Source organism: Cyanistes caeruleus, chromosome 1 (genome assembly GCF_971803275.1).
Source record: "Cyanistes caeruleus chromosome 1, bCyaCae1.hap1.1, whole genome shotgun sequence".
NCBI classification, from domain to species: Eukaryota; Metazoa; Chordata; class Aves; order Passeriformes; family Paridae; genus Cyanistes; species Cyanistes caeruleus.
The window spans coordinates 42600038-42616847 of NC_141701.1; the positions used below are offsets into that span (position 1 = coordinate 42600038).

The following is a 16810-nucleotide window of genomic DNA, read 5'->3' on the forward strand; positions in this document are numbered from 1 at the left end:
AGTCCTTTGTGTTGAATAGCAGATGTCAGAATTATGCTAGATAACTATTCCACAATTATTACTTTCCAAGTCACTTTAATCCCCATTTGGGGGAGTGACCAAATTTACAAAGATATTAAGCTATGCAATGATGTCAAAAAGTAACTCTGCATTGCCCACTTGAAAAAACTTAAAATTTCTCCCTGACCCAGAAAACCTATCCAAAATCATCCAAGAGCAGAGACACCCAACACTCTCTGCCAGTACTGACAATATTTTCCTCCTCCTTCAACTCTCCAACCTACAAGAGATATCAGCAAATATTTTTTAACAGTTTAATCGACATAACTTACTTAAAATAAATGCAATGCACTTAAAAATAGCTGTGAGCAATGTAACTGCAGCATGCCAACTTCCCGGAAGAATGGCAGTGGATAAAGCCAAGAGCCTGGCCTTGCAGGAGATGCTATGCTGTCAAACAAGGCTCTTCTCACCACAATCCAGCACAGCCACAATATGCTACATATCAGTGAAAACATATGGTAGGAAGCAGAAATGACCACACTGCTCAAGTTAAGCGTCCTACAAGTTTAACATTAACAGCAGAAGCGCCAAAGAAATGCCACAGCATTATCAAGGTGAAAAATGTGTCTATTCAAATGTAAGATGCATCTATTTTCTCATGTCTACTAATCACACAAAGTCAAAATGCTGTGACAGTCTCTCCAACTTGCATCATGACATTTTGCCCAAGAGGCTATCAGCCAGCTTTTGCCAATACATGAATCCACAGTTTTGCTTACAGCTTGAAGAAAAGAACCCATCAAGAGCACCAGTTTTGTAGAAAACTTTACTCTGGTTATTTCTGTAGCCCATGGTAGTTATTCCAGAATATGCTCAGAACACTGGTAGACTAGTGACCCTCAAATATTCCCATATCCATGATGCAATTAGTAACAAAAGATATTAGTGACTTTTACTCCTATATCAAAGGCTTATAAAAGAAAAATTTCCACTCTTCTCTGACCTAGTTATGTACAGATAAAGTAATTGGAGAAGAAAGTTAAGACACTTGTATCTGGTTGCATATTAAGTTTTCAAAGAAGTCCATCCACACTTCATTCCAGTTTACCAGAAGTCTGAAAGGAGTTCCTAAAAGGTATCTTTAAGGTTTATCCCCCTCTCTCCAATTCCTCACAGTTCTGCTTTACCATCCCACCAGCAATAAACCCAGAGTTAGGTAAACAGTGTAATGAGGGAGGTATTTTTTATGATGACCAGTGTTCTTGCCACATTCATGCTACATACCCTGCATTGTTGTGATCACTTTTTAATACACTGCATTTGACTTCAGTAGAAGACTATGAAAGATTTCACCCAGACATATTGTAAACTGATATAGACCTGTCCTCAGAATTATTGTACCAACACGAACACCTGTGTTCAAGAGCAAAAATTTATAAAAAAAATGTATAAATGTATAAAATTTATAACACCTGATCTCATGAAGGGATATCCACTGTCACTCACGAGGCCTCTGCTGAAGAGAGGAACCCATAAGCAACCCTGTGCATGTATATATAAGGCAAGTGATACAGTAGAAACCAAAAATCATAGCAGGATTTTTGGGTGTATCAAAGAGTCATGACTAAGCCACAGCAATTGTGCAATAAACCATAGCATATCTTTTATTTGTCTGCTTGAGAAGTTAATATGGGTATGACTGACAAACAGCAGTACAATTACAACAGCCACATTAACCTCAGTGTTGTGGCCAGGTGGTGCAAATTAACCCTCAAAGTCATCAGTCTTGAAAGCATAACTACCCGATGACAAAGGACAACCTCTCCAGCTTTGGGGATGCTTTTTTAAGGCTGCTTTTTCTCCATTGGACTTAGTGATAGAGGATTACAAAGCCATAGAGAACAAATGTTCGATCAAAAATGGCAGAGAAAACATAGACCTTCGAAATGACAGTAATACTCCATTCTCTGACAGAGAAATATTAGGTATAAAAAGGGAATTAAGGTAGTAAAGCAGACTCCACGACTTACCTTGCCTTGGTGTCTCAAAGGTTCATTTAGAGGAGTATTGCCAGTACAGGAACCTTTAAGAAGCCTTGACATGGTAGGATTAGTATTATTTTTTTAAGACAAAAACCAGTTAAATGGAACTGCCTGTTGACATAGACTGGCAGAAAGGAGCTTCTCTTAGACAACCTCCCTTTATAAACCTCACCGTGGGTGTGGCTAAATGACTAGCTCCACCTTTCATCCTATTTAGAAACCCTACAAAAAAAAAAAAAAAGGAAAAAAAAAAGAAAAAACTTCTCTGAAGCAATATAATAGTTTTATCAACTAGTCATGTGCTGTTTTGGGGTTGTTTTTTTTATTTTAAGTAGGTAACTACTTGACAGTTTCACAAGCTGATGGGGAAAATGTAGACAAAATTAAATTTGTGTCCCATATTCACGGTTCCTGCAACATGGACTGCAAACATGTGGTGGGTGAACTTGCTCAGTTGTTTGCTTTTTAAAAGCAGTATTGTAAAAAGCTGAAAGAAGTCTATCAGCTTTGTGTGTTCATTGGTATTAGAGATGCATTATATTTAAAAGCAGCATATATATCTATGAACTTGCAGCAATTTCCCAGAAGCCTGGAAGGAGCTCCTAAAAAGTACTTTTAAGGTTCATCCCCCTCTCTCCAATTCCTCACAGTTCTGCTTTACCATCACACCAGCAATAAACCCAGAGCTAGGCAAACAGTGTAATGAGAGAGGTATTTTTTATGCTGACCAGTGTCAAGCAGCAATTTCCAATTTCATCACCTCAAGCCTACACCACCAGTGAAGGCTCTTGTTTTCATCGCTTACTGAATGAAGATGATGCAACATCAAAACCCTTTGCATGACTCATTGAATCACACATATGCCTTCATTATGGAGGGACCACCAGTAAAAATTAGAATCTGTTCTTTTGTACTCTAAGTACTATATACTTTAAAATTCCTTAACTTCCTTATCTCTCAAAGCCTAATTCAAGAGCATGGAGTGATGGTTTAGGATGTTGCCACTAAGGCAATATTGCCTGCAGAGTTTTATATTGCCTTGGTGTGTAACACAAATGCATTTAGGAGGCTACACTCTTGTATCTTAATTTTTTGTACTATCCCATCTGGTAGTTTTTTGTATTCAAGGGTACAAGTATGAGGAGCTATAAACACCGGGCTTAAATTTGGGGTTTATTTTTCACTGACTAGTCGAGGTTACCCTGCACTCCTGGAGGAGGCTGGGTGTGAAATTAGAGTTCTTAAGGTGTTTGGCAGGAGTTCAGCTATGCTTCTATCATCTGGGTTTGCTTTCAAGGGAGCGATTAGGAAATTATGTTCTTGTTAACAAGATCTGCGCAAGTAATGACTATTATACCCAACATTTCCTGTATTTAAGCTGAAGGGATTGTTCCATCTTGATACAAAGAGCAGAGGTATTTTCTTGAGAATTAGTGACTTGGGCCGAATCTTAACTTTAAAGAGTATTATAAGAAGAAGGTTCATCCCTTTTTACAGGCCATTTCTGTTCAAAAATGATAAAATGCTAAATACTTTAAATATATATATATATATATATTCATCTGGAACTTTTTCTTCAATATTAGACATTCCCAGATGTCAGATGAAGGAAGAAAGCCATTTTTATTGCAACAAGAAATGTTGCATAATAAACTATAGCATCCACTTTTCATTGCTTTTGTACTTCTGCAGGCAGGATAAAACATCTTTGACTTTAAAATCCATATTTAAAGGACAGAGATACCTATGTCTCTTGCTGTGGCTGGAAGTCTGTAATCTCATGTACTACTCTATGTGAATAAAAAAATTCTGCAGCATTATCCAAGGCTAATAAAACAGTTTCACTCCTTAGAGGAAGTCTGATGATTCTGAGGAAAGTTTTGAGCAAGTTCACAAATTAAATATAGCATGCAAGAGAAAAGAAAGCAGTTCAATTGAAATGCACAGCCATGAGAAATTGAGAGAAGCTCATTTTCCTTCCTATCTGTGAGGTCCACTAGCACAGGTGCTCACTCTGGGCCAGCTTCCTCTCTTTCCACTTCAGCAATGACTGACTAAACAGTCAGTTCCGACATTCTTGGCTGAGTTACCACTTTTGGATTGATGTTCCCAGACAAAATGGGGAAATCCAGAGATGTGGCTGAAAGGAGAAGGAATTTCACAGATGAATAAGACCAGAAATGAGCATAGGAGTACTAGCATGTTTTGCTCAGTGAAGTTCACACTGTACAGATGCACCTCCACACTGGAACCATGCTCTGTTTAGAAGTACAGCACTGAGAAGACACCAGATATGATGCTTTAATTGCCAAAGGACTTAGTGTTTCAGCTGGTAGTACCTATATCCCACTACTGAAACAGTGAAATAGACTCTTATAGTCTCACCTGTAGTAGCTATCAAATAAAATCAACACATAAAATTCTCTGTACCTGGGATTCATTCCTAATAATCACCATGTATGGAAAAAAAAAGTCTGAAGTTTTATTTTCTGAGTATGACCAACAACTCTTACAAAGATGATGGCACTGCCCGCCAGAAATACTTTATTACTGTCCTAATGGCAAACACAGCATTATGGAGCTGTAAGTGTAATCACACTTTTGACCACTATATCCAGAAGAAATTGCTAAAACTTAGTTGACCAGATCATATTTTAGCATCCAAAAGCAGGAGAGGTGAGTACATTCCTTCATGCAAGGGGCTGGTAGGTTTGTCTTTACTGTGGAGGCACTTCAGCTGTACAGATAATGTCACTTGCTATTGCCAGCTGCTTCCAGGCATGCAAAGGCCAGCCTTAAAAACACATTTGCTTTCCTGAGCAAGAACAGTTACAAGACCTCCTCTAAATCTGCCTGTACTTATGGAGGAAGAAACGTTTTAAAGTACAGAATGAATCTGCCTACTGACATTTCATGTTCAGGGGAAAACTTACGACTGAGTTTTAGTCCTGATTTGTTTGATTTGTTTCATAGTCCCCTCCCCCTTCATGGTCCCCCCTAGATCAAAAGCTCTTGGTTTAATAAAGCAGCATGTTCAACCTCTGAGCGCAGAGGCTGCCTCTCATTCCTCTTGGTCAACTACAGCATTTTCTGGCTCTGCTGCACAGCTGGACTAAGGCTAACCTGAGGCACCCCTTTCCTACTGAACCCTACTGGCCAGGCTGGGAAACGAGAGAGATGTCAAACAGCAACCAAGGCTCTGCCTGGTAAAAGGTGGGGTTCAAGTGCACAGCAGCCAGAGTGGGGAATCTCTGGGGCACAGTCAGTCAGTGTGCTTGCTGTTGGCCCAAGACCACCCAGGAATAGGGGCTTAGAACTTTAATGGTTCTTTCCACCCCAAACCATTCTATGATTTCTTCTGTGTTACTACAAAAAATGGGGGATCCTTTCAGGCAAAGGCCAGAGGAAGTTAAAAAGCAAACTGACAGAATAGAATTACTGCCAATTTTGTGGTGAAGTCAGGACGCAGCTCAGGGGAAGAGACACATCACGGATAAAGAATGTGAAAAATCTCATAAGATCATCTTGTAAGATGAGAAAGAAAGGGGCACTCCACAGGAGCAGCCTGAGAGCAGCAGTGTGTGGATACAGGGTTCTTTCCAGGCACAAAACCAACTACCCTGAAGTGGCTGGAAGCCCAGATCTTTTGTTTTCTTAACAAAGTTTCTTGACATCATCTGGAATTATTTAATCTGCACTTCAAAGGTCTTCCAAGAGACAGCTTACCTAGAGCTGCTGTTCAAAACTTCACCAAATGCAGTTTTCCAGTGACATTCCTCAGACGGGTTTCAGCTGCACCTCACAACCCCTTCTTCCACAGAAATGTATATTCCTAGAAAATTTATGGGGCTTGCTAATGAGACAAAGATATTCACAACCAATTGCCAATACCTAGTCTCTTTTACCTCTAATTTTCCTGCTTTTTTTTGATAATATTTCCCATTATTATGATTAACACCAAAATTCATGAGGGAATTAAAGGGTTAATGGAGTTGAAAGGAGTAGCACTGACAATAAAAAGTTACTGCAATTAATAATGTCTGAGAACTTGAGCTGCAAGAAAAAGATGCAAAAGCTAGCAGAAAAGCGCTAAATTAACAGCTTTAAGTATTAGTCTGTTCATGTTGCGCACGTTATTTGTGTCTGTGGATTTAAATACCCAATTGTTTGGCAATCATTTAGCTCTATAGCACACCTGCAGACTAACCTGTTGAAGTAGAACAGAGCTGCGTGAGCAGGATACCCTACCCTGACTTTTTGCAACTCCAGGGAAGCCCCAAAGCACACAAAACTGGGGAGCAAATGCCAAGGAAACTCTTTGCTCTGTTGGTGCAGTCTGGTAGTTGGACTTCAAGCAGTGAAAAGTGATAAGGCAGGATTTCTCTGCTGCCTCTGTGATTAGCTTAATTACAAACAGAAGTCCCCTGTCCTCTTTGTGTATGGGTCTATTAATACCAGCTATGTGCTCATGCCATCTGCCAAGGAGCCACTTCCAACTTTACAAAGCACAGCAGACAATACTTACAGGTGCTTGGAGATGTGTTTATTTGGCCATTAAATCCACCAGACTTAAACACTGCTGAACAATATTTGCATTTGCAGGTACTCCTGCAAGACAGTGTCTTCTGAACTAATATCAGACATGAAGAATTCTGGAGTCTGATGGAAATCCAGAGAGGTATTCATCTATTGCTTCCATTTTGCATCTTAGTCTGTGTTTTTGTGTCTGGCTCACAAATATTCTTGGATTCAGAACTGTAAGGGATGCCACGTTCTCAGCAGAGATGAGTCATGAGATCCAAGGTTAGTTTCAAGTGCCATATTGCAAAGAAGTTTCAAGAATGAGTGTTTCTACTCAGTCTGAATATAGTAAAGCCAAACAAAACACATTATTTTCTTTTGATAAAATGTAGCACGCTTTACTTGTGGTGTCATTCAAACTCTCTGAAGAGATTGTTACTAGTCTGTATTCAATCCAGGATTAACTGAGGCATAAAATGGTTACCAGATCAAAGCCTACTTTAATAAAACTCCTCTATAATGAGCAGCCTGAGAAGATATTCAGCCATTTCACATTACATGTTATACAAACTAACCACGCAGAGAGATAAGAGACACGTTTGCCCTGTGGACTTTAATGATTCTATAAAGATTTACTAGATTAAACAATTTAGTCATCTGAAGCTTATAGCTGATAGACCTGTATTGTTATATCCTTCTCACCTGTCAAATTTATGCAGGAATTGTATTTTCTGACAACTTGGTATATTTATGTGGTTTGGCATTGGTAATTAGACCAACCTGAAAGTTTTTCATTTATGTGTATGGTAGATTATCCAGTGTTAGGACCCTACTAATTCTCATTTAAGGAAAAGAGTAAATGGTGTACTCGATATGTGAAATTGCCCTGCTGAAGAAATGCTACTGACTTCCTCCCAGATGGGGGAAAAGTTACATGGTGAGCCATTCTCAGAAGAGACCGGGTTAAAGATTAAGCTCCTACTAAGAGAGCCATTCCTGAAATTAGAAGAGGACAGATTTGACATCTGGGGCTTTTAAAGGCTCAGGGGAATGAAGCTGGTTTACTGTAAAACTCTTCAGCACAAGAGACAAGAGTTTCTGGGACTGAGGAGGCATTCAGCTAAGATCACTGAGGCTCTTCCCCCAAATTTTGTCATGTTTTCATCTTCTCTACTGCGTCTTCTCTACTTCCTCTTCACTACCATTGGGCATCTCTTTGGACCACTGTGAAGAACTGTCCCCTCTTTAGGGCAGCAGTTGCTGATCATATTTGAGCATACTTGCCCCTCCTGAAGCCGTTCTCTTCAGAGCTGCCCCTCTCAGCTAGAGGGGCTCTGTTAGCAGGATTGCTTTCCCTCAGTCCTTTTAAAACACTTTTTGGTTATGGCCATAATATAAATAGCACAGGGCAGCCCTGCTGCTGACACTGGGCACTGCTCCCAGAACAGGTCTGTGCCTTAATCCTGCCTGTGCTGCGACTGCGCTCTGGGGCTGTGCTCCAGCTCATCGGGGACAAACACAACATGAAACTGTTCTGAGATCAAATTAAATCATCATATGATAAACGCTTCCCCTGACAACTTCCCTAGAACATTCTTGTTTTTGGGATCCTTTCCCTGACGTTCAGGTTTTGCATTCTCCTCTTCCTGCTCCTGAACCCTGCTGCCAGCACCCTTTCCTGTCATCTGACTTTCCCAAAGGCAGAAGACAAATCACTGCTTCTTCCTTACAGTCAGTGAAGTGTCTTCTCAAGCCCCTTGAGAACCACACCTTGCCTGAAGCTCTTTCCCCACCTTTCCTGCAGGCAGAGTAAACTCTCCTGCTGCCCGAGAGCACCCACTGCTCTGCCAGAGTTCAGTCTTCAGGCCCACTGCCCAGAGACAGTACGTAGTGGAGGCTGTCTGCAGGGAGGATCTGCAGAAGCCATGCAGGGAATTGCCCACATCCCTTCAGCTTTCCACCAGTGACAAATCAAGCCCCACAGGATCTCACATTAGCAGCTGTAGTTTTGCTGAGAGGAGCTGGACCGAAACACTGGCTTTTATATACACACGTGTACCTGTACCTGCAGTAAAAGAAATAATATACATAAAGGTGCTGAAAGGCTCGGGATCTCACTTAAACTTCACCCAACACCACCACGTGTGCCATCAAGACAGAGTTGTTTTTTGGACCCCCAGTGACTCAGAGCAATGCTGTCAACATGCTCCCACAGGGACTCTCTGCAAAAGCTGCAGTTCCCCCTCCCATGCCTTATGCCAACATCTGCCCAGCCCAGCTTGGTCTGACACAACCACTTGCAGTTTTTAACATGATATAGTATCACTCTCCAGAGCTGCCTGAGGGGAAAATGCATTCCACTCACCTAATTGCATTAGTCTAATGTTTCTCCCTCTTCTGGAATTAAGCTATTTAAAAAATAAAACTTGACTGTATTAAGGTTTCAGTGTTGCAAGGCTAAAGGGAAAAAGGATCAGGATAAAAGCTATTCTAAAGTAAATTTGAATTATATGTTTCAGCCAAAATTTTAGTAATTTTTAAAGTCCCAAATTTGCTTTTCAATTATTAAGTGCCTCTGTTGGGTAGGACAGAGTTCTTTTTTTTCTTAGTAGCTGGTACTGTGCTCTGTATTTTGGATTTAGTATGAGAATAATGTTGATAACACACGGATGTATTGGCTATTCCTAAGAAGTGCTTACCCTAAGCCAAGGACTTTTCAGTGTCTCTTACTCTGCAAGTGAGGAGCCACAGAAGAATCCAGGAGGGTGTACAGCGAGGAGAGCACATTAAATATTAGTGGTATGTTATTATTACTATATTTTGTTTCAAACCTTAAATTGTTCTTAACCAGTCAGGCGTACTTTTCCTTTCCAGTCCACTGCGGGGGCGGGGAGTGAGCTGCTGCATGGTACTTAATTGCCAGCTGGGGTTAAACCACAACAATAAATTATTGTGGTTATCCATTTGGGAGGGTGGGTTTGGTGTGGTGGAAGGGATATAATTTGTTTTTTAACTCCCCCTAATATTTCACTGGCATTTGGAAGAATGTTCAAAAATAATACAGAAAAATGCCAGATAGCCAGATGACAAATAGCTGAGAATACTTGGACTTGTAAGAGCTGAAAGAAACCTGATTTGAGAGTTCTGTCATCAGAGAGGGGCCTTAAATTTAGAATATCAGACTAAATCAGATAAAGGCCATTACAAAAAAAATCACAAGGCTGAAATAACTATCCCTGCCCAAGACTACCAGTCAGCACCACCAATGCACAGGTTATTTCCAATGCATTTTAGACAGACTTTATGCCCTCCCAAGTGAATGATGCCTACTGCCCTTGTGGACAGGGAGCTTCTCCTCCCTGAGAAGCAATAATGATGACACAAGAGACCCTTTAGCTTCTCAGAGGAAGGGGCATTCTATAGGAGGACTTAACCTTCAAGAATCACAGAATCACAAAATTACAGGAGAGGCAAGGCTGGAAAACCACCGCAGTGGCCATCTGGTCCAACCTCCCTGCTCAAGCAAGGCCATCCTAAAACACACAGCACAGTATTTCATCCAGTTCTTGAGTCAATCTCTCCTGTGAGGGAGACACCACAACCTGTCTGAGCAATCTGTCCCAGTGCTTGGTCACTGCAGAGTAAAGGGGTTCTTTCTTGTGTTCAGGTGGCACTTCCTGTGCATCAGTTTCTGCCCGTTGCCTCTTGTCCTGTTGCTTGACACCACCAAGAAGAGCCTGGCCCCATCCTCTTGGCACTCTTCCATCAGATACTTACAGACATTGATGAGGTCCCCTCTCAGTCATCTCTTCTCACGGCCCAGCTCCCTCAGCCTTTCCTCGTAAGAGAGATGCTCCAGCCTCTTAATCACCTTCATAGCCCTCTGCTGAACCAACTCCAGGAGCTCCAGGTACCCAAACAGGTACCTGGTAAGTGGCCAAATGCCAAAAGTTTTAAATAAGCAGAAGATACCACCAAATGATCAAACCTGACTACCAGGCGTTCCAATACAGCCTGACAGGACAATTAGCCAAGTTATACAATCCTCCCTCCTGTGGCACATCTCGCAAAGTAAGGTCATAGAAAAATATCCCTATTTTCCTATCTTTGAAATATCTCCATAAGGCATAGGTGTCTCATATACACCAAGGCTGCAGGACGTTGACTGCCCCACCCACTACAGTCCCTGACCTTTTTCTTTCTCAATAACCTCGTATTTTTTCCTTGGGAAACTGAAGTAGCTCATGGATTTGTTAGGCTAAGTTTGAGGCAGACTGAAAGAAACCATACTTATCTCCAGGCAAAGTCAAATTCATCAATTACTAATCATTTCTGAAGCCCTTGGTTGAATCTAAATAGATTTTATGGCATCTCAGTCAATTTTCCCTACTAGGGACAGTATGAAACTTCACTATTGCAGCAGTACCATAAATCTTCAGTGTTTTTGGAAAGATGGAGAGTCTCCAGTAACTCAAACCTTCACCTGCAGGACAAGGCAGTAGGTGAGTTAAGGGGTCATAACCCTTCTGCCTTTGACTTTGGGAATGATTTTCACTGCAAGGTCTTTGCTAACAAGAAGCCATTCAGTCTCAGCAGTGGTTGCTGACAAACCCTGTGTGAGACAAAGACAGTTTGTGCTCTCTATTTTTTTCTCACTCATTGGGTAAAGGATCATCCTGCACATCCAGTTGTGAGGGTAAAGACAAAAGCAAGGATTAAAGGAGGGGTCCCTGTACCTCAGAGAAAAGACACAAAGTGAGTGTGTATATGCCAAGGATTTGGAGAGCATTCAGCTCCTGACCTGGGCATCCTGACATGACAGTGTGTTCAGCTGCTCATACAGCTGGTGAATAACAAGTACCTCAACATGCCCTCGAGATGATACTTCTAAATACTTAGCTCTTCACTGCAGCAGTCAGAAGGCTGACTAGATTCACTCTGCAATAGTGTTCCTGTAGAAGTCTTTACATGGTTCATTTGACTTTTAAAAGAGATTGTCTTTTGAAGAGCAAGTGCAACTTACCAAAATAACCTTTGAGCTGCACAAGGCTTTGTTTGAAATACTATTCTGCTATTCCACTTCTCAAATGTCATCTCAGTCTCAGTGTTTATCCTCTCTTAAAACATAGCAAAATTGTCACAGTATTTCTTGTAAAAAGTTTTCAACTTCTTTACAGCTTTAGATTTCTTGCTGTGTTATGAGCCATGAGTTATCAGCCTCAATTAATTTTCTATACAGTTTGGGGCCACAGATAAAAAGCAACTATCCCTTTGGGAAGCAAGTACAAACAGGACTATAACTCACCACAGAAAGCAGCAGAGGGTTGTTCATTTGAACTATCAGAAGAAGCTGTTTAAAATTAAAAACTGGTAGTAATGGGGGTGGGGGGTGCTCAGTTTTTTGCACAACCTCACTCACTTGTGCCACTTCTGCATGGGAAGCTTGTAGCTTCAGGTAATGCTTATATCTGCCCATAGTGCTGCATCCTTCCTCTCAGGAGCTGTCACCTTTGGTCAGTGGATGCAGCATGCTGAATCATCAGGCTTTTAAGTGCTTTCCCTGGAATGGGATTTATTTATCACAGAGCTTTGCTACCATACAGAACACTGAAGGAAAGCTCTGTTACCAGAAGCTGTTTTGGATGCTTGCAGCTCAGCAGGGGCATGCAAACTGGTTATATACCGAATGAGTTTAAATTCATGAACACAGCGCACCGCAGAGCCAGCCAACAACTCTTCTGCTTCCCAACTATTCACAGCAACAAAACAAACACACAAACACGCTTCTCGGTCCTTCGGGCCGCTAAATACTAATTATTCTTCAAGTGACGCAACTCAGCATAATACTCCTGGGATTTTTCTGGCTTCACCGCCACAGGATAGCGGACTCGGTTCGAGTCAGGAGACTGTTTTAGCGCCGTCACAGCGCTGAAATTTCACTTCCTTTTTTTTTTCTTTTTTTTTTTTTTTAAGAACACTAAGCTCTTCTCTCCTTTCGCAAAGTACTTTGGTCCCCACAGGCAGCGGGTGAATCAGAGTGCCGGCCATCACCGCCCTCCGCCCCGAGCTGCCCACGGGTGAAGGGATCGCGCCCGTCCCGTCCCGTCTCGCCGCCCTGGGCGCACAGAGCCAAAGCCGCCCCCGCCCCGCCAGAGTCCCCCGGTGGCGGGGCCCCTCCCGCTGCCAGCGTGGCACAGCCCCGGCTCCTGCCTCACCTGCTCCGCTCCCCGCCCGCAGCAGCGCCTCTTTTCCTTTCTCCCGCCCGCCCCGCTGACAGCCCGGCTTTGTCCGCCCGCCCCCTCCGCTCCGCTCCGCTCCGCCCCGGGCGGGAGGTGCCGCGGGAGCAGCCCCGGCACCCTGCCCTTCTTCTTCTTCTTCCCTGCCCCAGCACCGTGCCCTTCTTCTTCTTCCCTGCCCCGGCACCGTGCCCTTCTTCCCTGCCCCGCCGACAGCACCCCCGCCCCGGCCACTTCCGAGAGCTGGGGATCGCCTGCACCAGCCCGAGCCTGCATGTAGATACCATCATTGTTACTATTACCATTATTATTACCATTATTATTATTATTACCATTATTATTACCATTATTATTATTATTACTTTGTTGCTGGTTTTATTTACTTATTATTTCTAGATTATAATTTTTTTCTTTTTTCTTTTTTCTTTTTTCTTTTTTTCTTTTCTTTTTTCTTTTTTCTTTTTTCTTTTTTTTTCTTTTTTCTTTTTTTTTCTTTTTTTCTTTTCTTTTTTCTTTTTTTTCTTTTCTTTTTTCTTTTTTTTCTTTTTTCTTTTTTCTTTTTTCTTTTTTCTTTTTTCTTTTTTCTTTTTTTTTTCTTTTTTCTTTTTTCTTTTTTCTTTTTTTCTTTTTTTTTTTCTTTTTTTCTTTTTCCTTTTCTCTCTCCCTTCTGGGCAAGGTTAAGTTGCGGGTCCCGGCGGTTCCCAGGGGAGCGCACCCCGGCACCGTGCAGCCCCCCCAGCTTCCTCCCAGCCGCCGGTCCTGGGGCCCCCGTCGGGGCGCTGGGACAGGGAAACATCTCCAGCCTCTCTTGGCAGGCTGAATCCCCACGGCTCGGTTCTGAGGCCGATCGGAGCCGCTGGAGGGGGAAAGTGCAAGAGCCAGCTCTACAGAAGATGCTGATTTCCACAGGATCTCCAAAATCACTCCCTGCGGCAAAACCGTCCCACCTGCTCTAGAAAACTGAGCTAGCCAAAGAAGCTGTCAGGCCTATCTTTAGTTCTTTGCTTCCACAGATGGACTGTTAGTCATGTCCTGCCCACATGGAGTCTAGTGGTTTGTGCTGTTAAGCTCTGTGTCATGTAGCCATAAATGCTGAGGGGAGGTGATCACTGTGTAGGATGTTTTTTCCTATTTTTGTAAGGGTAGCTATCAATTAAGGCTTGGAGAAAAGAGAAATAGTGCAGAGTCTTCCTGCTCTTGTAATGACACCTGGTATTTCCCCCAGGAGTTATGTTAGGGCACATCATTTACATGAAGATAAAATTTAAAATGGGGGGGGAAGCCCCTCCCAACCCAAGCTGTACTATGATTATGCATGTCAGAGGAAACTGTGCCATTCCCTTCTGAACAGCTCTGTGTGAAGGAGTGGTTCAACATTTATGGGACCTCTCCTGCTGCATAGTTCAAGGGATGTCCTTAGGGATGCACAGACCCCACACAGAACTGGCACAGCAGCTCTGCTGTCCCAATTAACTGACAGAGAGAGCAGCCTGGAAATGTGATGAGGGATACCCATGGAGTCTCCAACCCTTCCCATTGCTGGAAAAAGAGACCACCCCTTCTCTGGGAGCAGTTTAGGGGTGAGGTTGAGGTGCAGAGGCATTCACCAGCACTGAGTGGGCTTGGACCCTCTGCTCTGAAGGGTGCAGAGTAGGGCTCATGGCAGAAGAGCAGTGACAGTGCCATGCTGCTGATGAGATGATGCTAAAACTATGAAGCTGGGCCTGGAGGCCGAGTACACTCGTGAGGTCATAGGTGACCCTTGGGGAGCAGAGGGGAATTCCAAATATAAGTGTTCTTATGGAATGTAGAGTGCTTAGCCCCTTAAAAACCTGCCACTCAAAACCAAAGGAATTTTCTGGCTTTTTTTGTTTCATCTAAAAACACCTGAATTTTGTCCTAATCCTGTTGCTTTGTGACAAAAAAACTATTTCTATGCCTGTAGAACAATTAGAGGATTTTAGTGCATCTGCAGACTGCATTTAACTGAGTTTGAAGATCAAAAGATATGCTATTTTTGTATGGTCTTCTCTGGGACTCCCCACAGTGGTGTTTGAGGCCCTGGTGGATGATTTTGCCATCAGAACGTGCCTAAGTATTTCAGGAGCTGTAATGTTCATTGTGCAGAAGAGAGGCTGCAGAGCCAAGAGACAGAGTGAAGCTAAAAATCACCTCACCTATGAGCACATCCAGTCTAAATGCCCACGAGGAGATCTGCTCACTCATGGGACCTGTAGTTTGGTGATTTAGCTGCAGGTCAGCACTGACTGGTCCCTCTCTCCTGCTTGAGGCTCCCAGCATCATAGGTGTATTTGGCCTCAGCTATGGCCAGGTGCTTCCACATCCATCGTCACCAGACTGTGTGGGCAGCGTGGCTCACCCTGAACCCTGCACACCTATGATTTCCTAACCCAAAACAGCCTGGTCTGATGGATATCATCTCTCACAGCCTCCACGTATTGAATGCCCAGAAACAAGAACTTTTAAAAATAGAGAGGCTCATTATGAGGTCCATGTAAGGTCTGGGGATTTATCAGCCCCAGAAGATGGAGGCTGCTGTCTGTGTAGACATCCTGACGTGTTTCCTTCCCTCACACACTTCCCATGTTTCTGTTTTATACCAACGCCAGCACAAGCACAAGAACCACCACTGCAAAAACAGACACTTGCTACTGTAGTCCCTCTGCAGTTGATTCTGTTTCCCTTGGCAGAGAGGTGTTAGGATCATGCACATTCCCTAACATCACAGACATCCTGGATGAAGCTAACATTGTGTTCGTGGCCAGTTTGGTTTTGTGCCATGTTCCACCAATAATGCTGGAAGGAGCAGCTAGTGATGGGGAGGGCTGAAAAACTGTCTTTACCTATCAAAACTGTTTTAAAAATGAACATTGGTCTCATCTCTAAAACTGGATGTTTGCTGGCTATCTCTTAAGAAAACCTGCTTTGCAGCAAGTGAAAAAAGAGAAGGTGATTCCAAGTTGACAAAGGAAAGGTAAAAGCAACACACTTGGGCCATACCTTTCCTTCAAACACAGCAAGAGAAGCTGTATCTACAGATACAGCTGTGACCTGGTCAGAGCCTCAGGGAAGTGCATCCATCTTCAGCTGCACTCTGCTTCCAGGAAGAAACGATGGCTTGCGGTTTTTTAAGAGCTCTTTACATGTAATCTCTAATTGCTGATTGAAGAGATGCAGGACATAATCTCAGTAGATTTTATCACCAAAGGCTTTTTCCTGAATTCTTTTGACCCTGCAACCTCCCTGATGTCAGCCCAGTGCAGGGTCATGGCTGAGGAGGGAATATGGTCCTTTCACTTTTATTCTTCACAGCTGTAATTAATTCTCTGCATCATCTTCATCAGTGAGCGCAGTTAAAGGAGGAATAAAAAGGACATCATCTCTCTAATGCAGAACTGATTTAGGTGCTCTTTTGCCACCACTTGGATCTGACCCATTACACAAATGCACAGTACAAGCCAAGTGTGTGGTTGAGCCTTCTAGAAAGGACATGCACTAAAACATCCATGTAAATACATCTATCTGGATATAAAGCTTAGCATTCTCACTTGCAGTTTCTCTCTTTCTCCATTTATTATTTCATTATTCCTGGATAGCAACTTCTTTTTTGTTTACAGTATCCCAAAATATGTCAGATATTTCCCATTAAAATAAATGGATAGAGTTGAAATTAACATATCCTATACATAGCAGCAGCTTTTGTTTACAGAATATATAGAAAACAAATTTGACTCAGTATAAGTAATAGCACTTCCTAAAAGTCACAATTAGCTTATATTGTTGTTTTGTAGAACCTGTTGAAGAAAACAGGTTTTTTTTCCCTCATGCAAAATTTCCACTCTACCTGAATAAAACCTTTTTATACCTTTTTTTTTCCCCCTCTCTCTTTTCCCCTGACCAACTCTCCCCCCAAACCACATTTCCCACAAATGGCCAAACCTTACCGTTTGGTATCCAGAAACATCTGAGGAAATCCTCAGGAAACCA

At 42.6% G+C, this 16810-nt stretch overlaps 1 protein-coding gene across 3 annotated transcripts in view; it reads right to left on the reverse strand.

The window, feature by feature from the left end:
- MAPRE2 (microtubule associated protein RP/EB family member 2) overlaps nt 1-12889 on the reverse strand; it is a 98829-nt gene extending 85940 nt beyond the window's left edge. The window contains exon 1 of one of the 3 annotated variants that reach the window (XM_086888678.1): nt 12782-12889. Coding sequence is in view for 1 of the 3 variants with exons in the window: in XM_023921154.2 (XP_023776922.2) it covers nt 2034-2105 (72 nt within the window). In the remaining 2 variants the exon portion in view is untranslated. Of the gene's footprint in view, nt 1-2033; nt 2245-12781 lie in introns of those variants that run through there. The other 2 variants (XM_086888669.1, XM_023921154.2) reach the window with 2 other exon arrangements.
- Nucleotides 12890-16810: the final 3921 nt, after the last annotated feature.